This window comes from Ciconia boyciana, chromosome 4, assembly GCF_034638445.1.
Source record: "Ciconia boyciana chromosome 4, ASM3463844v1, whole genome shotgun sequence".
Lineage (NCBI taxonomy): Eukaryota > Metazoa > Chordata > Aves > Ciconiiformes > Ciconiidae > Ciconia > Ciconia boyciana.
In genome coordinates this window covers 86,795,482-86,823,232 of record NC_132937.1, presented here as the reverse complement: position 1 = coordinate 86,823,232, position 27,751 = coordinate 86,795,482, and the positions used below count along the sequence as shown (strand labels likewise).

The window sequence follows — 27,751 nt, the reverse complement described above, 5'->3', positions numbered from 1 at the left end:
TTTCAAGAAGTTTGGTGGTTTTTGTCATGTTATCCTCAGTACTGAGATGCAGAAGAAAGCTTTGACCTTAAACTCTTCTCATTGTCCCTGTACGAGCAGAGTCATACAAGTCTTGACCTCGTATTTTAATTCTGTGAATAATCTGCATGAGACAGGATGAATACAAATCCTGTCAGATACTGGCAGTCTTCCGAAACCCAACAGAATACCGCTGTGATGTACTTCCCTCTGTTTACTGTCCTCAAGAAGACTATCTACCACAATTTCACGATCCTTGTCAGCAATTTTTATGGCAGTTCACAACCACTGATTACACTAACGTATTCATTGAAGTCGGTGACTGCCCAATCCACAATACTACATGAATCTATTTACAGTGATAGAAATATCCTCTTACTCAGAGATAAACAAGGTTATAGTACTAATTCTTACTCTTCACTGTATTTAGAGCAACTGCCACAGCAATTAACTTAGTGGAGAAATTCTTTCAAAGTAATCTCCTAATTTATTTTTAGTCTGGTCAGCTCCAGCTGTATCTGGAAAAAAACTAGGAAAACAGTTCTGAAAGAAGTCAAGGGGCTTAAGGGGAGGATAGAGATTGCACTGTACCTGCAACAGGCTATTCTTGCTTGATTACAACAAACAGAGCCCCTCTAGGGAATCCAGCAGAGGCCCACTAAGATGTTGCAGGGTCTGGAGCATCTCTCGTGTAAGGACAAGCTGAGAGCCGGGACTGTTTAACCTGGTGAAGAGAAGGCTCAGGGACATCTCCACTGTTTGTGTACAAATAACTGAATGGAAGGCACAAAGAAGATGCAGCCAGCCTCTTTTCAGTGGTGCCTAACGACAGGGCAAGAAGCAGTGGGCACAAACTGAAACACAGGAGGTTCTCTCTGAATATAAGGAGACACTTTTTTACTGTGAGGATGACCAAGCACTGTCTGGAAGAGATTGCCCAGAGAGGTTGTGGTGTCTCCATCCTTGGAGGTGTTCAGATGCAGTCTGGACATGGTCTGTCCATGGTCTGACAATCTGACCATGGTCTCCATGGTCACATAGGTGACGAGATGACCTCTAGAGGTCCCTCCCAACCTCAGCCATTCTGTGATTCTGTGAAACATCTTAACAGAGAGTTGTTAATATGGTCATAATCTTGAGCATTATTTGGTAATAAATATGCAACTTCGGGTTCAATTGCAAAAAAATTTTCAGATATTCTCAAAGGCCAAGTAGAGTGCTGGTGTTCTTCCCCACCCTCCCATCTCCATCTTCAGTGTACTGAAGGTAGACTTCTTGTATCAAGTTGAATTCTTGTTAATGTGTTACCTCATCAACCTTTATTACACTCATTTAGGCTGAACTGCGGAGTTGTTTTAGTCTGCACTCCTTGTGTTCAAATAATAGGACAAGACTAAAACTCCTCAAATCCCTTAACTTCCCAGTAGTTATTATTAAAAGCTGTGAAGTTTAAGACTGATTATTTTTTATGCCAAGAGTCACAAAGTAGATAGCCCTTTCACACAGCAAACTGATACTCAAGGACTGTGATTTTCCATGTACTTTTAATTTGAAAGTGGTAAACCAGCCTTTTTCAAAATCTTTGTTCCTAATATTTTTGGAGGGGAGGCATTATCCAACCATAACTCATCTTTATCCATTGTTCTGTGTTTCCTTTTTGGAAGCAGCTATAAGAACAGTGAACTTACTAGGTAAAAACTAAGCACAGAGTAAGTTACTGTAGCCAAGAGATCCAGGCTTCCTGTACAGTGCATACAGCTTTCACAGTAAAAGGCATGGACTGGGGTGGAACATGAAGCAGTGTCCAAAAAGTTGATTTGCTTTTAATGCCACAGAACACTGTTTAAAAGAAAACTGCAAGTCTCACTGTCTAGGGTTTAGATAGTTTAAATAATTTTTGGACTCCAAGATAGGTTCCTGTTCAAGGTGGTTTGTTTTCTTCAGCATTCAGGTGTTTCAGACACATAATTCTTCTGTGTACGTACCTTACTACACTATCAAATGCATGAAGTGATGCATGGAATTGGAAGTGATGCATGGAAGTGATGCATGTTTTATACATGGAAATAGATCATCCACTATTTCAGCTTAGTACAGTAGGGTGATACATGCACTAAAATGCTGAGTTCAGTTGGACGTTTCTTCAACATCAAAATTCTTCAAAGAAAAATTAATATCTTTCCATTTCTGAAAATCCATTTGTGTCCCAGTTTCAACATTCTCTACTACAAAGCTTTTGATTTTGATCACTGGTAGATTATCAGATGTCTTGTACTTCACTATGATTCCCCAGTCATGCTGGCAGTTAGTATTTTGGCAATGCATCTTGCTTTTTTTCAGAAAACCATCAAACTGGACTGGTTTCTGGTGAGGCTTTGTTATATAACGCTCCTTGAACGCGTCTCCTAGGACAGTGTGATGGGATTCCTGAAACAACACATGCCAGAAGCACTTAATAGTAGAAACACCATTCCTCATTTTTTTCCTGACATTCCCCTTCCCCTCATACATATTTGAACTTACTTAGCTTATCTAAACTCCATGCTTGCAGTATTTGAGCCTTGTGCATAAAACTAACACAGTCATCCAGACAATAACTTGTGAGGCTCGTGCTTCCCACCCATTTTAACTATATGACTCCAGCTTTCCATGAGGGGTGATGCAATTACTTTGCAGTTGTAGAAAAAGTAACCCTAACAAGGTAAAGGAGTTAGAGTTGTTGTTTATAATATATAATTAAAGATTTAAAAAATTAACAACTTAATTTGAAAGCATATGTACAATTTGAGCTGGAGTCTGAAAACACTAGTTCCTCCTGGAAATGCAATTTCCATTAAATATATAGGCTGAACTATGACAGAACTCAGTTTTGTAGGGATTATTTAAAATATTGTGAGGGGTTATTTGCAGAGGACTAAGCAAAATCTCTTTTTGAAGAGTTTTCTGAACTCTCAGATCTATTTGCACAGGTGTAGGTGATAAGCCAGCAGCACAAAATGGAGTAACAGAGGTGTGTGTTAGATATCCCTTGTTATTCGTCAAAGAAGTGTAACTAGGTTTTCACAAGGCTGAGCTATTTCCACCTTGCCTGTGGACCTTCCCTGTGCAGAACATGTCCTGTCCTTCCCTGTCCATCTACATTCCAAAAACAGCTGGTAAAAGCAAAAGATTTTCTTGACTAAAAAGGGAAGTGCATGAAAGCAAGCATTCTGTCATGCCTAACTGTGGCCTGAAGCCCCTTATCACATCACAACTGTACTTTTCAGAGCAGCACAAATAGAAAAAGCTTCAAAAGAACAAATTTCAGAACTAGAAAGGCTCAAAGTGCTGAGAAAAGGCACTCTTTCATGATCACCACTTTCCATGTGTAGAGTATTGGCTTCTTGGGCCTACAGAGAAATTCTTCGAGTTCAGAAAGAGTACAATAAAAATGTCTCCATGAGATATATAGAAGCAATGTGAACTACCTAAAGAATAGAAAATAAAGTAGTATCGAAGAATTAAAGGGCTCCTCCTGTAAAACCATGGTTTGCCTTGCCTTTCAAAACAGAAAACTGGCCCATAAGCCAAGGAGCTAAACAGTGAGCTGATCTCAGTACTTTGTATGGATAATTTTCAGTCAACAGAAATGTTGGGAGAAATTTCTCAACTGCAGGAAGACTTCCAGTCTTATGCTAAATCAGGAAAGTAAATATCCAGCAGTTACACTAGTAGGTTATATCATTGAAGATCACATGGTTTTCCACAAAATGCATCAATTTCTAACAGAAGGGGGTTCAGGAAAATTGAACTGATTCCTGTCATATCACATATTTGCACACCTTAGACATCATGAACTACCATCATAACATGCTACAGAAGTAGTTATGACTGGTCCTGTGGTTTACTGATTTACTCAGAATTTTTTTCTGCTCCAGGTTGCACAAAATAGCCTACTTGCCACACTGATAAACAATGCTGTTTGTTAGTTCAATAATGCTGACTTCCCTGGTGTTCATGGATGTAGGTTTCCATACAGAGACATACCTTTATAACTCTGATGTCATCTGTACTGCAGGCATATGCTTTGCATTTTCCACATAGAAGATTTTTTTTCCCTTCCACTACCTTAGGTCTTGTTTCTTTCTTCCTGGAATCTCGTAATACCTTTTCCTTTGTTTGCAGGTCATGTATCTTTAAAATTAATAAATAAATAAAAATCAAGATCATTATCACATTAAGAGAAGCCCCAATGTCTGTCTAAACATGACTGTGGATATGTAACATCTAGGAACCTATTACTTAAAAGCAAACAAACAAAACATACCTTGTTCTAGCAACTCATACCAAAGAAAGAACGTGGTACATTTGTCAGGTTAAGAATGCAAGGCTAGAATAAGACTACATGATGGACAGCATTTATGCTGTCTGTTCCTTCCTCCCCTCTACCCTCCTAGAGCCCTTTGGTCATAATGCTATTAAGTCCTTGTAAGACTAAGTCATGTGAGACTCCCTACAGCAGAAGTAGCACTGCTGCTCTAGGAAGCTTACAGTTTGGAAAGACGGCTCCAGAGACCACAGAAATTGTAGGCAGAGAAAGAGGCAACAGCCACAGCCTGGAGCTGGGAACCTGCAGCTCATGCAGAAACAGAATCCTCTGAGAAGAAGCAGGAGCAGCCAAACCAAGCCTTGGAAGTGGGAGAAGAAACTTCACAAAGACTAGAGGGACTTGGACATACTTTGTTGCACAGCTTGGTCTCTGAAAGCTTGCCTGGAAACATGGGGTGATCTGCAAATCCACAGGGATATGGCAGAACTGTGTACTTTTTATCTGTAGTGGCTGCCACTGGCTTATTCCAGTCTTCTCTGGGAAATTTGTTACTCAACCACTTCCCTGGGCAGCCTGGTCCAATGCTTGACAACCCTTTCAGTAAAGAAATTTTTCCTAATATCCAATCTAAACCTCCCCTGGCACAACTTGAGGCCATTTCCTCTTGTCCTATCACTTGTTACTTGGGAGAAGAGACCGACCCCCACCTCTCTACAACCTCCCTTCAGGTAGTTGTAGAGAGCGATAAGGTCTCCCCTCAGCCTCCACTTCTCCAGGCTAAACAACCCCAGTTCCCTCAGCCGCTCTGCATCAGACTTGTGCTCCAGATCCTTCATCAGCTTCGTTGCCCTTCTCTGGACACGCTCCAGCACCTCAATGTCTCTCTTGTAGTGAGGGGCCCAAAACTGAATATGGTATTCAAAGTGCAGCCACACCAGTGCCGAGTACACGGGGATGATCACTTCCCTAGTCCTGCTGGCCACGCTATTTCTGATACAAGCCAGGATGCTGTTGGCTTTCTTGGCCACCTGGGCACACTGCTGGCTCATATTCAGCTGGCTGTCAACCAGCACCCCCAGCTCCTTTTCTGCCAGGCAGCTTTCCAGCCACTCTTCCCCAAGCCTGTAGCATTGCATGGGGTTGCTGTGGCCCAAGTGCAGGACCTGGCACCTAGCCTTGTTCAATCTCACACAGTTGGCCTTAGCCCATTGATCCAGCCTGTACAGATCCCTCTGCAGAGCCTTCCTACCCTCAAGCAGATCAACACTACCACCCAACTTGGTGTTATCTGCAAACTTACTGAGGGGGCACTCGACTCCCTCGTCCAGACCGTTGATAAAGATATTAAACAGGACTGGTCCCAACACAGAGCCCTGGGGAACACCACTTGTGACCGGCCACCAAGTGGAGTAAACTCCATTCACCACAACTCTTTGGGCCCGGCCATCCAGCCAGTTTTTTAACCCAGCGAACCGTATGCCCGTCCAAGCCATGAGCAGCCAGTTTCTCCAGGAGAATGCTGTGGGAAACCGTGTCAAAGGCTTTACTAAAGTCTAGGTGGACAACATCCACGGCCTTTCCCTCATCCACTAGGCGGGTCACCTTGTCATAGGAGATCAGGCTAGTCAAGCAGGACCTGCCTTTCATAAGCCCATGCTGACTGGGCATGATCACCTGGTTGTCCTGTATGTGCCGCGTGATGGCATTCAAGATGATCTGCTCCATAACCTTCCCTGGCACCAAGGTCAGACTGACAGGCCTGTAGTTCCCCAGATCCTCCTTCCAGCCCTTCTTGTAGATGGGTGTCACATTTGCTAACCTCCAGTCATCGGGTACCTCCCCGGTGAGCCAGGACTGCTGATAAAGGATTGCAAGTGGTTTGGTGAGCACTTCCGCCAGCTCCCTCAGTGCCCTTGGGTGGATCCCATCCAGCCCCATAGACTCGTGTGTGTCTAAGTGGTGTAGCAGGTCGCTAACCATTTCCCCTTGGATTATGGTGGTTTCATTCTGCTCCCCATCCCTGTCTTCCAGCTCAGGGGGCTGGGTACCCAGAGAACAACTGGTCTTACTATTAAAGATTGAGGCAAAGAAGGCATTAAGTACCTTAGCCCTTTCCTCATCCTTTGTCACTATGTTTCCCCCCACATCCAATAAAGGATGGAGATTTTCCTTAGCCCTCCTTTTGTTGCTAATGTATTTACAGAAACATTTTTTATTGTCTTTTACTGCAGTAGCCAGATTAAGTTCAAGTTGGGCTTTGGCCCTTCTAATTTTCTCCCTGCATCACCTCACGACATCCTTGTAGTCCTCCCAAGTTGCCTGCCCCTGCTTCCAAAGGTCATAAACTCTTTCTTTTCCTGAATTCCAGCCAAAACTCTCTGTTCAGCCAGGCCGATCATCTTCCCTGCCAGCTTGTCTTTCGGCACATGGGTACGGCTTGCTTCTGCACCTTTGAGATTTCCTTCTTGAAGAATGTCCGGCTTTCCTGGACTCGTTTGCCCTTCAACGAGAACTGCTTCCCAAGGGACTCTCAACCAGGCCCCTAAACAGGCCAAAGTCTGCCCTCTGGAAGTCCAAAGTAGCAGTTCTGATGACCCCCCTCCTTACTTCTCCAAGAATTGAAAACTCTTATCATTTCATGATCGCTGTCCCCAAGACAGCCTCCAACTATCACATCACCCACAAGTCCTTCTCTGTTCACAAACAACAGGTCCAGCAGGGCGCCTTCCCTAGCTGGCTCACTCACCAGCTGTGTCAGGAAGTTGTCTTCCACACACTCCAGGAACCTCCTGGACTGTTCCCTCTCTGCTGTATTGTATTTCCAGCAGACATCTGGTAAGTTGAAGTCCCCCACAAGAACAAGAGCTAGCGATTGTGAGATGTCTCCCAGCTGCTTACAGAACATTTCATCTGCCTCTTCATCCTGGTTGGGTGGTCTGTAACAGACTCCCACCATGGTATCTACCCTGTTGGCCTTTCCCCTGATTCTTACCCATAAACACACAACCCTATCATCACCATCATCAAGCTCTACACAGTCAAAACACTCCCGAACATACAGGGCTACCCCGCTGCCTCTCCTCTTTGCCTATGCCTTCTGAAGAGTTTATAGCCATCCATTACAACACTCCAGTTGTGTGAGTCATCCCACCATGTTTCCATGATTGCAACTATATCATAGTTTTCCAGCTGCACAATGGCTTCCAACTCCTCCTGTTTGTTGCCATGCTGCGATGCACTTCAGTTGGGCTATTGATCTCACCACCTTTTTTTGGGGAGAAGCCCTAATTCCTGTGTGACTGTTCTCAGGCACTCCCGTGGTTTCTAACACATCAATAACCCTTGTGTCTTTGCTGCCACGTGGATCTCCATCGCCTACCTCCGCTGCGATGGCAGACCGGAGGACCTCGCTAGCACACCATCCCTCAAACATTGGCATGCCATCCTCAGGCTTATCTCTAGTGAGCCTGGTTTTAATCCCTTTCCCCCTTCAAATCTACTTTAAAGCTCTTTCAATGAGCCCTGCTAACTCCTGCACAAAGACCCTTTGAGACAGGTGTACCCTGTTTGTTGCCAGTGGGCCCGGTGTTGTGTAGACTGACACATGATCAAAAACCCCAAAATTTTGCCAGTGACACCACGCTTGGAGCCAGGTATTGATCTGCTGGCCCTTCCTGTTCCTCTCCTCATCATTCCCTGTAACTGGAAGGATAGAGAACAGTACTTGTGCTCCTGATCCCTTAACCAGTTGTCTCAAGGCCTTGAAGTCTCTCTTGATTGCCCTCGGACTTCTTGTTGCAACTTCATTGCTGCCTACCTGAGAAATCAATAATAGATAATAATCCAAGGGCTATACCAGGGTAGGAAGCTTTCTCTTCACATCTTTAACCCGAGCCCCAGGGAGGCAGCAGACTTCCCTAAGAAGTGGGTCCAGTCTGCATATTGGGCCTTCTGTTCCCTGAAGCAGTTTTGATGCAGGACATAGGCCGACTTAACCTTGGTCACACCTCCAAGCTAGATGAACCATCGTCCTTGTCATTGTTTGGTTCCACTTGCAGAGCCTCTTACCTATTATGCAAGGGCACCTGGGAAGGTGGGGTGGTCAAGGAGGAGACATGCCTGCTGTGCCGGGCAGGAACCTGCCTGATCAAAAGTCCATCATTGGCTTAGCCTGAGATGCCTCTTGCATGTCACCTCAGCACCAGAAGTTCTTGACACTTCTTTCTACCCTTGTGATGTTTTCTGATCTGGTAAGTGCGCAGCATACAGCAGGGCTAATGTAAAGCACAGAATGTACGCTGAGGTGTTCTACTAGGCTTGTTAATCTGCCAGACATTGCTTGAAGCAAAGATGAACAGTACTGTAGGCAGTACAAAAGAAGTCACCAGCAGAAGAGCATGTACAAACCCAAATGTCATCCTGTCAATGTCCCTGGCAATGGTTTCTTGACATCTCCCAGAAACCACTGCTCTGAAATTAACAAGCACTTGGCATGACAACAAACAACTTTATAAAAGCACTTGTACTGGCCTGCAGCAAAGATGAAGTGCTTCTGAACGTGAATGGACATATTTACCACCATTTGCATAGTTTCCCATCTCCTTGTCCACTATCCCAAGCAGACACAGCAATATTTTTCTTCCAGAGGACAGAACACTATATATTTTATTTCTAAGCTGATAATTTTATATAAATTCTACCTCAACTTCTAAGTTTTTTTACAGTTAAAGTACAAATGACATTCTGCAAGCTAGCAGTACACACTATCCCTTCTCTGCTGATCTAACCTTGGTCTGAAACCAAATACAGTGAACATTTTCCTCAGGTTATCACTCAGTCCTAGATAAAGCCCTAGTAGATGAAGGCTGATATAGATTACGCCTGTAGATTTGAGTATGAAAATTCCACAGAAGTACAAACCTTTCTTGCAAATGTTGCTTCATCCCAATTCTGTAGCTTTTCAATAGCTTCATTCATCATTTCTTCCTTATAACGGTTGTGTTTCTCATTCTCAACCACTTCTGTTTTGCTTGTCACAAGGATACACTTGCTGTCTTTTGCCCTTCCACGACCTATACAGCAACACATTTATTCTCTTTAGTTACTCTTAACAACATGTGCAAAAGCGGCAGCCAGGCCATAAAAAAGCATTAAGGACTTTCTGTGTGGCTGCTTTTGTTTCCTATGTTCAGATTCAAATAATGCTACTTCTAAACAGTGTTCTCTCAGCTCTTTCTTCTTTGATCACAAACCAGAACAAGATGCCCCCTTCCAGGTATCCTCATGGATATCCCCCGGCCAGTGCTGTATGGCCTACTTCAGTTAAGCTCAGGCATGCTTGACACTTCACTTATGGTACAGCCTCTTGCTGTCTTCTTGTGGAAACAAAAGCTAGAGGAGAAAAGTTCATCTTAGTCTTACTTAATAGTTTTCTGACCTGCTAATTGGTGTCTATTACAAAAAAAACCTGTCACAAAAAATCTGGGGAACTGTAAATACAGTGCTGGCAAGAAAAGAGACAAGAGCAAGTGCCATCTCTTTCACCTGTCTATGCCTACTGCCTGCCTGCTTTTTGCTGCTCCGACACAGGCAAACTGAGAACTAAACTGGTATGAGATCTCTGTAGAAGTATTTCAGTTAGAAAAAAATGTTCACATTTTCTTTTGAGTTCCCATTCCCCCAAAATCATGATTTTATGTGGTTTAAAACTGACACAACGTATTTTCTTTGCATCTTTAATGGCTTGTTAAGAATAAACACTATCCTCTCACCCATAAACGTGGATTCTGGACCAATTATTTCATTATAAGACAAAAATAAGAAAATCACATGACACAAACCCTGAAAGCAGAGGACTAAGTACAATGGAGATCACTTCCCATCAAATTATGAACTACTTGGGTTATATGTTAAAATATTGCAGATGCACCTGTGAAAGACGTAGGCAGTTTTATGACATTTAGGAATGTTAAACAGAAACCAGTATTTAATGTGGCTCTTCATTCCCCTCTACTGGCCGTATTGTAAAATCAGCAAGATTCAAGACCGAAGTCTTGACAGACTTCTTTAGAGAAGCGAAGACAGAAACAGTTTTCTTGGATTTTTTTTTTGTCTTGAATGTTAGGTCTGCATATGCAAAGGCCTCTGGTACCCATGAATAGCTGGGCTGGGAATAAGCCACTGGGCAGGGGAAGATCTTCAGAAGCCAAGGCAATACATGAAACTCCATTGCAGGAGTCCTTTGTAAATTGTCACAGTCACAATGATTTGCGCTATTTCTGACTACAGCGCTTCTAGCCATACTTCTGCTTACACGTTCCCTCAATTATCCACTTGAGGGATCAGTCCTCAACAGTTCAATAACCTTGTGCTGCATGGCTAATCTGCACGGCAAAAGAAAAGTCACACAACATCAAGGACTCAGTTCTGTGAACAAATTTGTCATGTCCAGTGCCATCATTCTACTGACTTCACTCAGGGGCACAGAGGAACAACAGCAAGACATGCGCATATTACATGCGCATAGTATTTCCAAAGTGCCATTCAGTAGCACTTCATGTCCGTTTCTAGGCTAAAACAGGTTTCTAAAGTAATAGCTCTGAAATTCCATACCTCTGACTTGGATCATTTTGGTGACATTACCGAAGTATTCATAGAGCACAACAAGGTTGCACTCAGAAATATCAATGCCTTCGTCAGCAACAGATGTAGCAATTAGCAGTCTGCTGTCTTTGTTGGTTTTGAATGCATCCAGTACACCCTTCAGCATTGGGAGGGTCATACCTACAGTACCAAGAAACTGTGTCAGGGAAAAACACTGAAGAGTTCCTTGTATCAAGAAGGATGTTCCTTGTATCAAGAGTTCCTTGATACCTGCATTTGCTCTTACTTAAGTGATTAGAAATAAGCATGTCCTTTTGATCTAGAGAAGTGCTTTAAGTTTGCATATCCAGCTGGCTGCATGCTATACTCACTGGGAAGGAACTCCCGTTGATCTGCCACAAGAATTGTCATCCTGGGAAACACCATTTCTAGCTGATGTTTATTAGAGACCCATACAGCTTAGTTATTTTAAGCCCAAGCTAACCCTTAACTTAAGCCATGCATAATTCACTTCAGCTGTAGCTTCCATTCTACCTTAAAACGTCTTCATGCCACCAAACACAAAATAAGACAGGGACCTGTAAAAGGAACAGGGAAAATACCACTAGAAGTAATCACAAGAAGCCACGACAGCGAAATTCTTTTGAACTAGCAAAAGAATCCTGCAGCAAAGGGTCACTGACAGTGTTACTGCTGCATTAACCAAAGATTCTGGACAGAAAAAGCAAGCATCTCCTTAGGATTAGTTAAATGTCTTCTACATATGGAAGAAAGCATAGTGCAAACTTGCATGTTTAAGAGCACAGAAGATGAACACAGGAGGAGTAGAACAATTTTAGCAGTGTAGCCACCATAGGTCTAGCAACTGGTATTCCTCAGTGCAAACCTGCGTACCTGTTTTTTGATCTCTTCTTCCACGACCCATCAACACATCCGTCTTTATGTAGCTAAGTAGAGGGTTTGCTTCTATCCACTTCTTCAAAGCCTGGAAAGCAAATCAGGGAATTAGATCCATGTCCAGATGAAATGCTAGTTTGGGACAGATAGGTAGATCCTGCCCATGCTTGTCTAGAAAATTAATACTTCCAAGAACCAAAAGCAGAAAATAAAGGTGGAACTTGTGCATGAGAAAAGAACATCTATTAATAGGTAAGAAAGCAAGTCTTACAGCCACGATGCCAGATTCAACCATGCCACAACTCATTTCCACTTTTCCCATCCCTGCAACTTAAAGGCTGGCTAGAGAGCAAGCAGTCTTTCACTGCTAAAAAGTATGCCTTTTTCTCTTATAAACCAACAGATCACTAAATACTACACCTCTGGGATCCAAAGGAAATGAGTTGCTATTTACAAACTGAACTTTCTCACTGCACAGTGAAAGCAGCACCTTCAAACTGCTCTTACATAAGAACAAACTTCAGCCAAGCTACAGTAGGCTTTCACCTCTATAATGGAAAATTGCCAGCAGATGCTTAGTGGTGTTAGTTTGGACGTTAGCCTGCCTTTAATTTTTTTCTGGTTTGCAATTCATCCAGCATGTCTCTACCCAAGGATAAAATAGGGATTGGGACTCTCAGCTGATAAATCTGTTTACAGTACCCAGAGACTATGATACCTTGCAGTAAATGTTTAAGAGCTACTGAAGCTAATGATTAGCAGCACACTTACTTCAAGCATGAACTTTTTTTGGGAACAAGGTATTGGAAGGGAGAAAAAAGATTGTCCAGCCTAGATCCTTGATCCTAGGCAAGTATGAAATAGACCAGTGCATCAGAAGGGTTCAGAGAACATCTGCTCCACAAAGTCTCTCCTTTTGCTTGATCAAGAACAGATGCTAGGGCACAGACCTCCTTTGGGCCCACAGGAATCCTCCAGGAAACCTATAAATACCTCTGGATGTGCAGTCAGTAATAGCGCATAGCTGCTGGTTTATAACACTGCCACATTAAAGCCAAAAACCTTGTAACACTTGTTGTTAAAACTGACTTCAGACCTAAAGTAAAAATCTGATGGCTTAATGATCAACTATGACATGTAGCAAGCAGAAGTGATGAAGGACACGACCCTTGTACTGTAGTTTTTAGAAAAAGAAAAAAAACCCCTCATCTTGTCTCAGAGCATCAGCGCTTAGGAAGATACAGAAAGGTATTTTCTTAGGAAGATCAAATACATGCCCAGTTTTCTATTTCCAGATCAAAATGGGAAGGGTATTAGGTGGGGCATTTTATTTTCTCACTTCCCATTTTAGGAGCTTTAAAAAGAAATGTCTTACAGCTACTAAGGCTCTTGTCTTAGCAAAGAGAAGAGTGCAAGTCTGTGGGTTATAGCGGTACGCTTCATCCAGGATGCAAGCAAGCTCTTCCAGCTTGGGATTCTCATTTGATTCATCTTTTGAAAGGGCAGTCATTTCTGGTTCTTTCTCTGGAAGAAAACAGAAATGTGTTGAATAATTTACCTTCTTTAATGGAGAAAACAGAATTCTCACCCAAACCTACTTTCAAATGCCACCCACATTCTCTTTAGCATCTATTTTTATTTTCTATACCATTCTTTCAGATGCAAGCAAAGAAAGCTATTGGTTAAATGCAACAAAATCTCCAGAAAAAAACTTTCTGAATCTCTCAATTTTGTAGCAAACTGACATGAGAACCTTTGTGACATACTGTGCATCAAAAGACAGCAACAAAACAAACTCAGTTCTTGCAAAGAGCGGCTCTATTTCTTCTTAAGAAACAACTGACACTAGAGGGCGGACAGCCCAGTGATTTAAAATTGCAGTCAACACTGCAACACACCAGATCACAGGTGGTTTACAGCACACTGCTTCTAAATGAGAAGTTAGAGAACAGTGCAACCTCTAACTTTTAATCACAAGGATACAAGGGCCACCTGCTTCTTCCCAGAAGTCTGGGATTTGTCCAGGAGCATTGGGCAGGAGGAGGCTACGCAGTGCACTGAGCAGCGTGTGTTGACTTCTGTAATGCTGCCAGCATGCTGCCACCTAATGCTGCCAATCCATGATTGTAGACCATCCCCCTGCTTGCGGGGGACACCCTTAAGGACACCACTGCCTTATGTCCAAGTCAGGCGGGTAAGAACCTACTAGAGCATCTAGCTACAGTTACTACTGCTTCCTTAGCTCCTGCACTAGAAGCTTGAAGTCCCAGAAAGTAAGTTCCCTGCACCTACCCTAACACTACATTTGCACCCACACGGACACTAGGTCTTCTGAAAAGCGCAAAGTTTCTGGAAAAAACACCGCACTTACTCTGAAGAAAATCCTACCATAAGCCCTCTTCTCCCCTGCAACTGTCACAGGTACTGTGTGAAATACCTTGAAATTTGGCTGTCAGTTGCTTCTCTAACTCTGTATATGGTCCATTTTTGACATTTGTGAAAAACTCAGTTAGGTAGGCTAAAGCATCTTCGATGCGGGCATCTTCACTGATGATGAGAGCATCATTGAATTTCTGCTCAGAAAGAGAGACATACACATTTAAGCCTCATTTTCCGTGGGACGGGATGAACACAAATTTTATTTAGCTAGATTAAGTATTACAAACTTGTGTTGTTCTTCCACTTGCATGACAACACAAGCATTACAAATTCTCCTCTGCACTATACTGTTCTTAGTGAGTATCTTAAGACACAACTCTCAACACACTATGCTTTAGCCTATAAAGCTAGTCAAATAAAATTATTACGTTCCAAATCTGCTCCTAGGTGAACATACCTGTATTGGAAGGAACAGGATGGCTCCACCTCTGTAGGGAAGGAAAGAGGATATACACTTACCCGTAGGTGTTCAGTGCAAATGAAAAGGTCTCTACAAATGCTGCTCTCCTTTTCCTTATCTGCCAGTTGCAACAGTCTGCATTTCTTCTGAGTGGCAACTATCCACTGTTCATATTTCTGTGTTCCAAAATCATTCTTGTTGATTTGAGAGATAGTATCTAGTAAAGAAGGAGGAAACAAACATTTGGTCATCTTGACTAACAAATAACCAGAACAGTTAGCTAGAAGATAACACATTTTCCATGAATGTTAGGTCTAAAAAGCCTATGCAGAAGAACACTGTATGATACAATCACAGAATCACTGAGGCTGGAAGGCACCTGTGGAGGGTTGGACCTGAGCAGAGGTCCAACCCTCTGCTCAAAGCAGGGTCACCTAGAGCCGGTCGCTCAGGATCACGTCCAAATGGATTTTGAGTACTTCCATGGACGGAAACTCCGCAACTTCTCTGGGCAACCTGTTCCAGTGTTTGACCACCCTTACAGCAAAGAAGTTCTTCCTGTTGTTTATTTCTGTTTGTGCCCACTGCCTCTTGTCCTGCCTCTGGGAACCATCTGAGAAGAGTCTGGCTCTGTCTTCTTCACTCCCTGTGTTTCAAGGTATACCCAGATGTTAGGCTAAAATTAACTCAGTACAATTCAACTGAGGATCTGTGTACACACACACCCCTGCAGAGTCTTTAGCAATAAAATTAGAGCTCGCTTACGCCATAAGAAACCTACAGTATTCAAGACACTGCATGTGCATTGCTCCTTCAATTACCAGCTACTCAATAGTTAAGTATTAATTTGCTAAATGGTCCATGGTACTTAAAGGCCTATTATCCAAGGGCCTGTTCTTGAGGCAGAACTAGTCAGTACCTGTTTGTCACATACATACTCTGAGTGCTTCAAAAACTTCAGTAATCAGAGGGTCCACAGCAGAGAAGCCAATGGCATTCATGCAAGAGGAACTGTGATGCAGAAATAAGCTTCAAAAGGGTTTGCTTAATTTAGCGTGCAGTTTGAAATCCCCACTGTATTTGTTCTTTGTTGGGTTTCTTGGGTTTTGGGTTGGTTTTTTTTTTGGTTGGGTGGGGTTTTTTTGTTTTGGTGGGGTTCTTTTAATTCTCCTTTTCTGCCCCAGAATATAGTTCACTCTCTAATATCTGGAAAGTGGAGGGAAAAAAAAACTAGGAAGTATAGAACTGAGGTAAACAGGCTTAAGGCACCCTAGACAGTTTGCAAAAGCCAGTCTGAGCACAGACGAAATCCTTTAATTCAGAGCTGGACAGACCAAGGCTGATCCTGAGCATAGCCATCCATGGGTCTCTACTTTGTACCCCCTGTAGCTCTCAAATTTGTTGATAAGAGCCACTTACTGGACACCACTTAGGCACCCTGCAAAAGCAGAAAAGATCAGTTGATTTCTGCAGGGCTGCAGAATTAGGTCTCATGACCACGAGACCCATTCTCTCTTCTCACAGCCATGCATCCTCCTCTCTGCAAACCTTCACACCACTGCAGCTCCGGAGGCTGGAACCCTACAGACAAGTGTTTCCTTTCTTAGGCAGCCATATCCTCTCTCTGGTGGTGTTCATGTTCCACAGATACTCCTCTGTAAAATTACCTTAAATGCTTTTCAATAGGAAATAATGGAGACCTGGTAAACAGTGGAAATAGGGGTACCCAGAGGTATAAAGAGGACAAAATGCTGACGAGAAAAGGTGGCCAGGACACCCCTAGAAATAAGTCTGAGTGCAGCATAGAGAGGCCAGAGAAAATATGAGAAGTGTCAGAGTAGCAAGAGTGGAACTAAACTTTCGCTGAAAGGAAGAAATTACAACATTCAGAGTAACAAATTACAACATTCAGAGTAACACCATAACTGAGACCCTTCTTGTTTTCCTTAATAGAGACAGATTTGGGTATGAAGCATTTGGAGAAATCCTTAAATAAGAACATACAGGTATCTCTCATCAATGAAATCCAGCTCATTGCATTTTGAAAGGAAGCCCTTTGGTAGTTTTGTTTCAGATTCTTTAAACATTCAAAGTGATTTGACAGCGTCAAAAGCACACTGTCCTTAGCTGCAGGAAACACAGGTTGAAATCCAAGCAAAAATATTTATGATTATCAAAGTAATCACGTATGACAGGAAAATAGTTGACTCTTCTACCAGTAATCTCTTATTTAGGAAATATTGGTTAAAGGCAAGTAAAAAGGAAGAAGGAGAAAGGAAGTGGAAAAACGGTGACTGTTCTAGCAGCCATGAAGATTCCCACTGATGTAATCAAAGACTGAATCCCAGTTACAGGCATATTACAGTATCTTACCCACTGAGTAAATCTTCCTCATCAACGCCTCTGTCTCAGACATCAGACCTGCGATAATGTCCACAAAGTGATTCTGAACTCGCATTTTAACCCATCTGACATCTAGAGATAAGAAATGGAAGTCAGTGGCCTGAATAAGTAAAACATTTCCCTGGGCAGCGCAGAACAAATTCTTGTCTAGAAGAATGCCACATATGGGCTGTATGCAATCCTAATGATGTTTATTGTTAATGAGCATTATAGTTGCACAGAAAGAAACAGCCCCCAGTCTTCACTTGCAGAACTGCACTGGCTCTTCTGCCTTACTAAGTAAAAACCAGAGATTGTGGAGCTCAGCAAAGAGAAAATTTGCCCCAATGGGCACTGCCTTACTGTGAGGCAACAGTGAAGTGCATGCTTAAACTCCTTTCAAGCCAGCAGGAAGCAAAGCTCCAGCTTCGTTTTAAGGTTTTAACTTCACCTGACCAAAGGAGAATTGGATAGCTGCCTTAATTATGGTGCTTTGCATCTCACGGGAAAATAAAAAGGAAGCGTGCTTACATGTTTCTGGCTTGTTTCTGAATCTCTGCAGATCCTCTTTGTTCTCTCTGACAGTGGATATGGCCTGTATGTCAAGGTAGGAGCAGAGGGTACAGATGTGCTCTATCGTTTCCCTGATGCTCTTGGCATTACCAACTCCAACAGAGGCAGTTAAACCTACAATCTGAGCACACACATGAATAGCAGTGGTTGCTTCTTTGTCACAAACGAAAAAAAACCAGGAGATGCTGTTGCCAATCACCAAGCTGTCACTGTCTTCAAAAACAAGCAAACAAATCAGGCAGCTGAAGTAAACATGAGTGCAAGGACTAAATCTTGAAAGCCAAACCTTGTCCCCACTCGTGCCCTCTCCAAGGCACTCAAGCTTAGAGTATTCAAACTGAAGATAAATTATCCACCCACTCAAATCCATAACCAGCTGTATTTGCCAGTGCTCATCATACACAGAAACAGCAAATCCACCCCCAGAACGGTCTTCTGCATTCATTCAGAGGAGATGTCTTCTCAGCTGGACCAAAACCTCCTGCCAGTAGAGGCAGTGGCCCCATTTTATTGTTGCAGAAGACAGCAACAGAGAGCTGACAAGGAGAGTACTAAGTTCTGGGGCACATGCTTTCTTCCCAGCCCAGCAATCCTGTTTGCTCTCAAGTACTCTGGTCTCTGACATGCTTGGTCAGTCCTTCTTGGCAGCTGGAGGGAAGGTATAACGTGGGAAAACAGCCTGGAGGTGTCTGAGAAGAGGGAAAAAGCATTCCAGATGCTACTGTTTCAACTTGCAGCCATTGTTAAATGAACCAGATTAACACAAAAGGCAAGACTTCAGGCTTTGCTGACTGCACTGCAAAATACTTTTCTCTAATGTTTCCACCACTGACAGGCTGGGCCTTACCTGAGGCAGCTGGTTTGCACAGGAGTCAAATTTTTGTTCCAGGTATCTGGTCATTAACACATTGTAAGGGTGGTTGCCTGTAGTGTTGTGGCACTCATCAAATATCATCAGAGTGAAGATGGAGAGGGAGCTAAGGATCCCTTCCTCGATGCTATTCACAAGAATCTGGGGTGTCAGCACAATGATGTCACTGTCCTGTATAACCTTTTCTACAGAGACATTTGCAACTGTTTCACCACTAATTCCTTGAACAGAATATCTAGGAAGAAGAGGCAAAAGATAGGGTATGAAAAAGGATGACCTGCAGGGAAAGAAAAAAGGCTAGAAGGATGGACTTTTCAGCAAGCCCGAAGGGTAGCAACTAAGTTCAAAAAGTCAAATTGTTGCAGCCAGCAGTTTGACCCACAGAAGCTGAGAAAAAAACTGCTGAGGGTAAACAACTGGATTTTCAACTCCCATCAACTAAAATAGATTTGAGGGATGGTGATTTTGTACATTTAAGCTGCACCTGTCAGTTCACATGTAAGCTGTATTTGGAGATCCTGCCCTTCATTCTTTTTCTGTATATGTCTGGCAGCATGGGACTGTTTTCTGTCCAGCAGCCTCATTTTCCCATAACTGTAAGGATTCATATGTGGATGTTCAGTAATCAGTTCCTTCAAAATCAGAAGCTATAGGTTGTCAATACTCCCCTAAGCAATTTTCAGTCCCATCTGAGAGGTGGACCATCATTTTCTGACTAGAGGTTGAAAACCAAAGAAGTTTGGATCCTTCCATTTGGAAAAGAAAGAGACACTCTGCCATTTGAGAATGGCAAGAGGAATCCCACTGCTGCTGCATGGAACTGCCCCGTCTTTGGAAGCAGGCCTAAAAGGAGTCTCAAGAGAGAACACACTTCACCCTTTTCCAGAGGCAAGCACAGGTATACTTTGGCCATTTCCACAGGTGCTGCACAACCAGCGCTTAAACTCTTCAAAAGCAGACTCCAGACTCTACAAAGTCTCCCATGGCAACCTGCCATTCTTACCACTAGGCATCATCCTTATGTTAATGCCAAACACTCTTGTCACCAGTAATCCCATTACATTTTGCCCTAGCCACAGCTGACCTAGATGGCAGTTTATTTTCTGTGGAGGAAGCCACAAGCTAGAATTACACTTACCCACTTCTTTCAAAATGCTGCCTGAATACAGTTGTCTGTTGTTCATACACTGGCACTTTAGTTGCAAGAAAGACAACTTTCGCCTTTCGTCCTGCAGGCGTGTTTTGGAAATGGTGTTCACAAATCAGAAGTGCCACAAAAGTTTTTCCAGATCCTTTAAACAAAGAAGGTGAAAGGTAAAGCACTAGTATGAAAGGGTGTACTTGTAAGCAGGAGCCTGTCTTATCTGGATGCCCTGTAACAACAGGGAGCTGACAAGGGGGCTGTAACACTTCCAGACTCTCTGGGGACAGATCTGAACACATACTTGCTGCTTTACTCAGGTAATCATCCCTTTCTCTCTCGCAGTCTCAGTCTGTAAAGACCATGTGGCAGTCGCTGGGAAGGAAAATCCATCTGCAGTTTTATTTGAGTGCTTTGAAATCACTGAGTCTATTTCTGCTCTTAGAGTGTGCTCCCACATCAAATCAGACTATGGTACAGGCACCAGGCACCTTCAGCATCCATCCTTCCCCATGCGGCCTTGCTCCTCTCACATTTCTTTTCCTTCAGCACTCAGCTCACTGTGCAGGCCACCCAGAGCTCTTCTGTGTCCCTGCCTCTGCTACCCCACCTGCCTCTCCAGGGCCCAGGGGAGAATCAGGCTAGCAACATGGAAAACACACGTCGAGAGAAAGAGCTGATTGATCTCTCTTTTGCTGCTGAACTTCAATCTTCTTAATTCAGTCCTGAGCTACTGCAAAAGTTCCCTGTGCTATTTTGATGTTGTGGGCATTGCAGCACAGGAGACAGGGGAGTCTCAGTGCAACTCATCCTATTTTTCCTTCAACTTGAAGGCCAAATTTCTTAAAGATCTGCAGAGATCAGTGACTGATTTTAACTCAAAAATCCACACCAGGGAGTAAGAAAGCGGAGGTCAGAACATGGAAATCTGAATACAAGCACTGAAGTGCCAAGAGACACATCTGTCTCGCTTGGTCTCTGTGCTGCCCTTGATCATTAATTTCAGGTTAGATCTGGATCTAATCCTGCAAGGAAGACTGCTTTTAAATAAACAGCTGGGAAAGTTTGACTCAACCTTTACCCTTCCCTATCCTTCATAGCCCTCTTCACCAAGAGAATTTTTCTAAGAAACATGTGGTTTCTTACCTGTGGGGGCACATATCAATGTGTTTTTCCCACTGACAGCAGGCTGCGCAAGTTCAGTCTGGTAGCTCCGAGCCTTCTTTGGTTCATAAACAGGTGAAGACTGATAGATCCCTTCTAGGAGAGAACCATGTTTTTGTGAAGAGCATTGCAACAGAAATGCATAAAATATATTACACCCCATACAGTTGCTATCTAAAATGATAGAGGTAGAGTCCTTGCAGTCTACACAGAGCATTCTCTGACAGACAAGCCTTTAACAGGACATACGCACCAGACAAGAATTTTGTGTAGGTTTGATGGCATACTTTTGTTACTGCTCGACTGCACTTCCTAAAATGAACTCATTTCAAGGTCTTGGCTGACAGCTCTCACTTCAACTGGTCTTTTTCAACTCAGAAGGAAAACACAAGGGCTTACTTTCCCCCAAACATATGCACAGTACTCCTTTTAGTCTTTTGCTCTAAGGCCTTTGAAGTTAATACTCTTTTAAATTGTGGTCTTGTCAGAGGGTTTGCACTTATGGAACAGGAACTAAACACCACTGGTGGAGCAAAATTTGCCATACAAGACATGACAGCCACTGCACAGATCCTTTGCAGCCAATTTCAGCTCTCTAAACTGGCCAATATCAGGTCACATGTGAATTAGTTATATCAGAGAAGAGAAGCATCCACAATAGTCTGGTTGATAAGGTGCTGACAGAACAACTTTGAACTAGAAATGTGGTAAATGAGAGTCAACCCCTAACATATGCAATGCCCAGCATGAGATCCTTTAAAGATTAAAACAGAAGACAGCTAAATCAAGTCAGAGATTTGTACTAGTTCCTCCATACCTTCCTTTGTGGCACACCACATCTGCATCCTTCAGGATTCTAAGGAAATGGAGAATTCCAGACACAAACTGGTTTAAGTTGCTAAGTCTTACCTGAAGCTGAACAGAGATTTTCACTGAGATTATTATCACATTCGGGTTCTTCAGAAAATGTCATTATGGTTTCAAAGCTGTTTTCAGAGGCATCTGTCATTTCACCATCAACATCTTTGCCATTATCTGTACAATCACAAAAAAGGCACGTTATTGATCCTTTTGATTTTAAAATGTCGTATTTGCTGGGATGACAAGGTAAAGGAGTTGGTTGCTAGCATGGAAAGACTACATAAAATGATGCTGCACCCAGGCTCCCTTTCAAGTAAGACGGATAGCACTATGAGTCTTGTGTTTAGAAGACCCACATACTCAATGAACATTTATCTATCCCTTAAAAATCAAGGCAGAGAATAGATTCAGAGGAAAGTTATATCCTCTGTGTTTAGTGACAAGATTACAGATTTAACATGGACATTAACCACAAGCATGAAAAATACTCAGGAGTTCAAAGAAGCTTTGTAAATTCAAGACTTTGTTCTCCCTTTCCCCCCACCTTTTGGAAGGGCCTAGAAATTGTAAGACTATCTCCATCCTTTATCTTACATGATAATCAAGAGAGGTTCCAAAGATGCTTGCTAAAATTTTCTTTGGCCCCATAATTATTACCTTCTCAAAGAACTGTCACTGGGCTTTGCATGAACACTCTCATTGCAAACAGAACACATGAGAACACTCTCATTGCTTTTGGAAGGAAGAACGAGCACATTTGCACCCTAATCCAGCTCCAGAAAGCACAGAGTATCTGCGATTAACTTCTGCTAGCAACTCTTCTTAACTGCTAGCACTAAAATGCTTCCAATATGGAAAAAGTTTCTTCAGTAGGCTGACTTGGGCTTTATTAAGTTGGATGTTAGCAGAAGCTGCCCCAAAAGATAGGGTTATCTTTAACTTATAAAATATAACTGTTAACCAAATAATATGTATAGCCATCAGCTACATCAAATAATATCTATATACATATAAGTATTATTCTTATATATATTATATATGTAATTATTTATAAATTCATTAACTGTATATATAATCATATCTATATATATAATAATTAAATCTCCAGATAAGAAATTACACACATTTGTCTACAGCAATAAAAACATTTCAAAAGAAGAAATATTGTTTAAGAAGCCACTTAAAAGTAGCTTGTCCCAGTTGCTAATTAAAAAAAATTTAAACAATCACTTATGGTTTAGGAGAAAGCAAATGTAGATATAAAGAAATAAAATCCAGTTTATCTAAAATCACTTGTCTTTCTTAATTATTTTGTTGTGAAATACTGTATTCTGCTCCAAATTCTCCCATGCTGCAGGGTACTCATATAGGTGTTTTTCAAGTGGAAAAAGGTAAATTCAATGACAAAAGCAAAATCTTATCAGGGGAAATTCTGCATTTTTAGAAAAAATTAACATATTCACTTGGTAAATGCTGCTTATCAGTTTCTCAAAGAAAAAAGTGTATGATCTGCTCTGTGGATCACAGAAGTGTATCACTTTCTAGAATATCAAATTACTAATATTTTGTCAGAAAACATTGCATCTATCACAACTCAAGCAACAAAAAAGATGGCAAAAGGTGAATTACAGTAGAAGGGAGGGAAGAAGATAAACATTTTGTTAGTTTTGTACTTTCAGAGTCTTGTATGCTGTCCGATTCTGCTTACCAAAAAAAGACATCATTCATAACCACAAGGGAGGAAAAATACTCAAAAAATAATTTCTGACAGTTTGTAGTGAAGTACTTGTATTTAATTTTATATAAAAGACATTTTAATTTAAAAAAAAAGGGGGGTTATTTTTAAACAACAATGAGCAATGTAGTCTGATGGTATCCTTTTAAATTAGCCTTATTCTCCTGAAAAAAAAATTACTGTCTGGTACAAGAATAGGAAAAAAGCATCACAAAAACAATTCACAGTTTACCTTCTCTCATATCCCACAGTTGACTTGCATTGTAATATCCTGTGTTATCTAGTGCCAGCTGAAGGCTTTTCGGCCAGTTTTCCTTATCCGATCGACAGAGACATTCGATGAGTTTAGTTATCCCAGCTGCTTTGCTTCTGTATTCGCTAATCTGCACACACAACAAAAAAAAGTTGCCGTAGCTTCTGAGTGATCAAAACCACTGTTCTTTGATTGATATTTTGATTTGTTTTGTTTGACGTTCAGTTGAAAATTGCATTTCCTTCTCACAGAATAAAATGTTTCCAATAAAATTCAGTCATTTACCTACTACTGCTGCAATTCTGCCAGCCTAGGCATACGCTAAACTTAGCTGGACTACATCAACAGGTAGGCTATTTGCTTAAATATTCACAAGGTCTGAAACATCGCAGCACTATTCTGTGAATTTTGATCTGGCAAGGTCCTTGTAATAAGCTGTATCTGCCACAAACTTCTGAGGCCAAACTGATTAAAAAACATTCCAGAATAGGAAAATGCAAAAACACAAAACTTATGGCAGGCCTGATGTTTCGTCACATGCAATAGCTTTCCAAATGTTATATATCTCCATAAAGAAATACTGCTTTAAAAATAAAATAGCTGCAAACAATCCTTCTCAGGTGTCACAAGGAGCGAGAACACCTAACAGACTCCTTCACACAGTATCAATAACTTATTATTAACCAGTCATAAATGATGAATGATTGGTAATATCACTTGTTATCAGTCATCGATAATGACACTGAGCTAGAACTGGGTAACCGTACTGCAGCTCCACATCCAAAGGCAATGAAAATGTTGTCAACTTCTGTGACACAGCATTTAGCTAATGACTTCAGACCAGAAGTTTCATTTCACCCTATGACCATCCCTTTGGGTGCTAACAAAACTCAAGAGCCACACAAAGTTTCTAGGGGTTGCCACAGTTACAGTAATAGACTTTGACAAATACCTGCAGGAATCAGTTTAGGCAACACCTAAATGCCACTTTCCCTACTTCCATCTGTATTTTTAGGAGCATTAATGCAGCATGAACGCTCTAGAAAGGGGTCTATTTCAAAGGCATAGCAAAGCAGCCATTTCACTGTAATGTGGCACCTTCCAGAGCCCCTGAGGTTTCTTCACAGGAGCCTGGACTCCTCAAAGACATACAGCTGAGCACTGTCAATGCCAAAGCCACCCCATCCTGCTTCTCTGCCTGCAACCCTTTTGCACGCCACCTTACCCACCGAGCCAGAGGGGTGAAGAACGAGATGTGCAGGTGTCGCTGACAGCGCTGCTGTGGGAAGCTGCAGCCACACAGGAAAGCCTCCTCTAAGCAGAAGAAAATAAGGTCCCTCCCCAGGGGAGGGGACCGTGGCTGGCCATCCTCCTCACTCAGCAGCCTGACGGACGGGCACCGATTCATCCTGCAATTGAGGCAGCCAGCACTTCTCCGCAGCAAAACCAGGCAAATACCAGGATTTTACCATTAACCGTACCTGCAGGATCTCATCACACTCCCTTTCTATCAGGCATGTGTTTATGTAGGGCATGAGCGCTACTGGATCAACTTCCAGCATTGTTGCTTCTATCCGCTTCAACAGCTGTCTGTGCAACTCCAGTTTTTCCAGCTTGCTGAAGTCCCAGTTTTCAATTGCTTCTGCCAGTCCAGTGTAACCTTTCATGAAAAGAGACAAAGTATTACTATGAATTCAATCTATAGCTGCAATAGGTAGGAACAAGCTGAAAAGACACTTTCTCAGCCGCACTGGAGAAATTAAAATTATTTTGGCCTATAACTGACAAAAATCTAGGTGACCCACAAACAGTTTTAATAGATTAAGTGACTGTTTTCCTTTACAGCACTTGTATGTATAATGTGAAAAACCCTATGCTGAAAGAGCAGTAACACTTGCAAAGAGAAAAAAGAGCTACACGATGTCACAGCTCACATCACCCAAGCAACCATAACAACCCCCTTCCTTTGATCCATGTAATCCTTGGATCCCTGCAGACCACGATACGCTTCCACAGGAATACGCAGAGCACAGGACACCATTCAGAATCACAAAGACTTTTGGTCACCTTTTCTTTTATTTACCAGCCCTCTACCTTTTCGTCCTGTCCTTGGCTCCACCCTCCTTCAAAAATCCTTATCATATTGGATTCAAGTCAGGCCCTGACTGAAAGCAACCCAGACACCTGCAGCCTCAACAGTCAGCAAACAGCTGAAAATACTGTCCTGGAACAGACAGTGGCAGGGAATCATATTTAGAGGACTTGTGTGATTTGCTGTGTAGGTTCCAGAGGTGGAAGAAAGCAAATCAGGGTCCCAGAGGAACTGTGGGCAAACAGAAGGAATTTGCCTAACTTTTTCTTTTGGAGGAGCAGGAGAGAAGTGTGGATACTTACCACCACAATGCATTTCATCTAATTATCACCTGTCTCTGCATCTGCCAAATACAAGAGTAATGCCATATTCTCATCTCAGGCCCAATTAATAAGTACTTGGGATAGCACTTGGAGCCAGCAGGTTAACTTTTTCAGTTTTTTGCTGAAGATACACCACACTGAACGCTACCAACATGTTCAAAGAAGATATTTTTGCAATTCAGAAATTAGGACTATCACAGGCTGGTAAAAAGTTGCTCTGGACCTAGTATTTGCTTTAAGGGGAGAGTGGGCTACATCCAAGTGATAAGAAATTTCGTAATAATTGCTCACTGAGATACTGTAACTATCCATAGTTAATAGTGAGTAAACAAAACCAAAAGTGGCTTATAGCATGACATTTTAGGGGTGCGAGATATCCAACAAGTCACCTACAAGAATCTATGATAGAACCTATGTGTATAGAGGAAAGCTGGCAAATCCTGGCAATTTTACACCTTCACAATCTCTTCTGTCACATTTTGGAAAGGAAATTGCTTTAGGACCTCACCGATCAAGCAGTCATAGCTACTGAAGAACAATCATCTCATTTATAAACTATCAATAGTTACTTACTTCTTGAAAGATAAGACTTCTAAGACCTCTGAATACTTTTTAAAGATCAGTTTCTAATTTAAGACTCTGTCCTCGAATGAAGTTATCCCCCGCTACCAGTTAGCCCCCACGCACGTCCTGAAACCCGTTTAGCTTTCTCTTTCAGAGGATTTAGCTTCCTGTAAGTATATTTGGTGAGAACAATGTCTGTCTTGTTTCTCCTCTGAAGGCGCCGAGACAGACAAGTCTCCTGTCAATGAGGCTCTGTTCTGCAGCCCTTCATCTTTCAGTGACCTTCCCCATCACCGAAATCGTTCCAGCTGCCTCTCAGACGGGCGCTCCCCCGTGCCTTCCAAGAGTTTCACTTCCAGCCTCTGTCACCCTATCTTTTCCTACCGCACCTCATCCGACGTGACAAGACCCGACAGCAGAAGCCCGAGGGGAACGGGCCCACCCCTCACATGCCGGCCCAGCGGAACGCGGGCGGCGGCCGCGGCTGCGGCTCCGGCAGGGCAGGGGAGAAGCGGAGGAGACCACGCTTGCGAGCGGGAACCCACCTGCTGCTACCAGGGCGTCCAGGAAGCCCCGGAGCCAGCCCTCCGCCTCCAGCTGCAGGACGGCATCCAGGAACAGCGCGGCGGCCGCCATCACCCCCTTCTCCTCCTCCTTCCGGACTTTCTCCTTCACCTCTAGCAAAGACACGAAGCAGGCAAAGAGTGAGGGAGGGGGCCAGAAGCGGCGGCAGGGAGGCGAAAGCTCCCCACCCGCGCCGGCAGCGGGAAGGATGCGGGCGCCGGGCCGCGCCGGGGGAAGCGGGCCGCTGCCGGCCCTCACCGTCGGACAGCCAGTCCGTCATGTTGCTCAGGATGTAGACGGGGTTCAGGCTCTTCTCGATGTACCGCCTGTAGCACTGCAGGCTCCTCTTCTCCTCCGCGGTCATGGCAAGGCCGGCCTCGCACCGCCGCCGCCGGCGGCACCGCTCCCGGTCCCGCCCCGGCTCCCGGTCCCGCTCCCGGTCCCGGCTGCGGCTGCGGCTGCGTGCGGGGCGGCGTGGGCGCGGAGCCCGCGGCCCGCCCTGGCACCGGGAGGGCCGGCGGGGGCGAGAGGAGGGCCCCGCGGGCAGGGACCGGACGGGAAA

At 43.2% G+C, this 27,751-nt stretch overlaps 1 protein-coding gene across 5 annotated transcripts; it reads right to left on the bottom strand.

Moving 5' to 3' along the window:
• Window positions 1-2: 2 nt before the first annotated feature.
• On the bottom strand, window positions 3-27,751 carry RIGI (RNA sensor RIG-I). 5 transcript variants are annotated; one of them, XM_072860526.1, is made up of 18 exons: window positions 27,448-27,751; window positions 27,171-27,302; window positions 25,128-25,306; window positions 23,626-23,776; window positions 21,707-21,832; window positions 20,780-20,893; window positions 19,631-19,784; window positions 18,469-18,727; window positions 17,580-17,742; window positions 17,040-17,141; window positions 14,726-14,883; window positions 14,265-14,400; window positions 13,203-13,351; window positions 11,825-11,915; window positions 10,940-11,110; window positions 9,248-9,399; window positions 4,045-4,191; window positions 3-2,445 (listed from the first exon to the last, which is right to left on the bottom strand). In XM_072860526.1, exons 1-18 carry the CDS (start codon window positions 27,551-27,553, stop codon window positions 2,146-2,148), a joined length of 2,790 nt encoding a protein of 929 aa, XP_072716627.1. In that variant the 5' UTR covers window positions 27,554-27,751; the 3' UTR covers window positions 3-2,145. The 5 variants fall into 5 exon arrangements, with proteins under 5 accessions (XP_072716627.1, XP_072716628.1, XP_072716629.1 ...); XM_072860527.1 differs by having other exon boundaries at window positions 20,780-20,890; XM_072860528.1 differs by lacking the exon at window positions 10,940-11,110.

Excerpts from the sequence above, each read along its gene's own strand:
- RIGI (XM_072860526.1), bottom strand. The coding sequence starts at position 27,553 with ATGACCGCGGAGGAGAAGAGGAGCCTGCAGTGCTACAGGCGGTACATC. Across the intron at positions 27,303-27,447 it reads GACGGACTGGCTGTCCGACG|AGGTGAAGGAGAAAGTCCGG; the intron begins GTGAGGGCCGGC and ends TGTCTTTGCTAG. Across the intron at positions 11,916-13,202 it reads AGACAAGAGCCTTAGTAGCT|GCTTTGAAGAAGTGGATAGA; the intron begins GTAAGACATTTC and ends TTTGCTTTCCAG.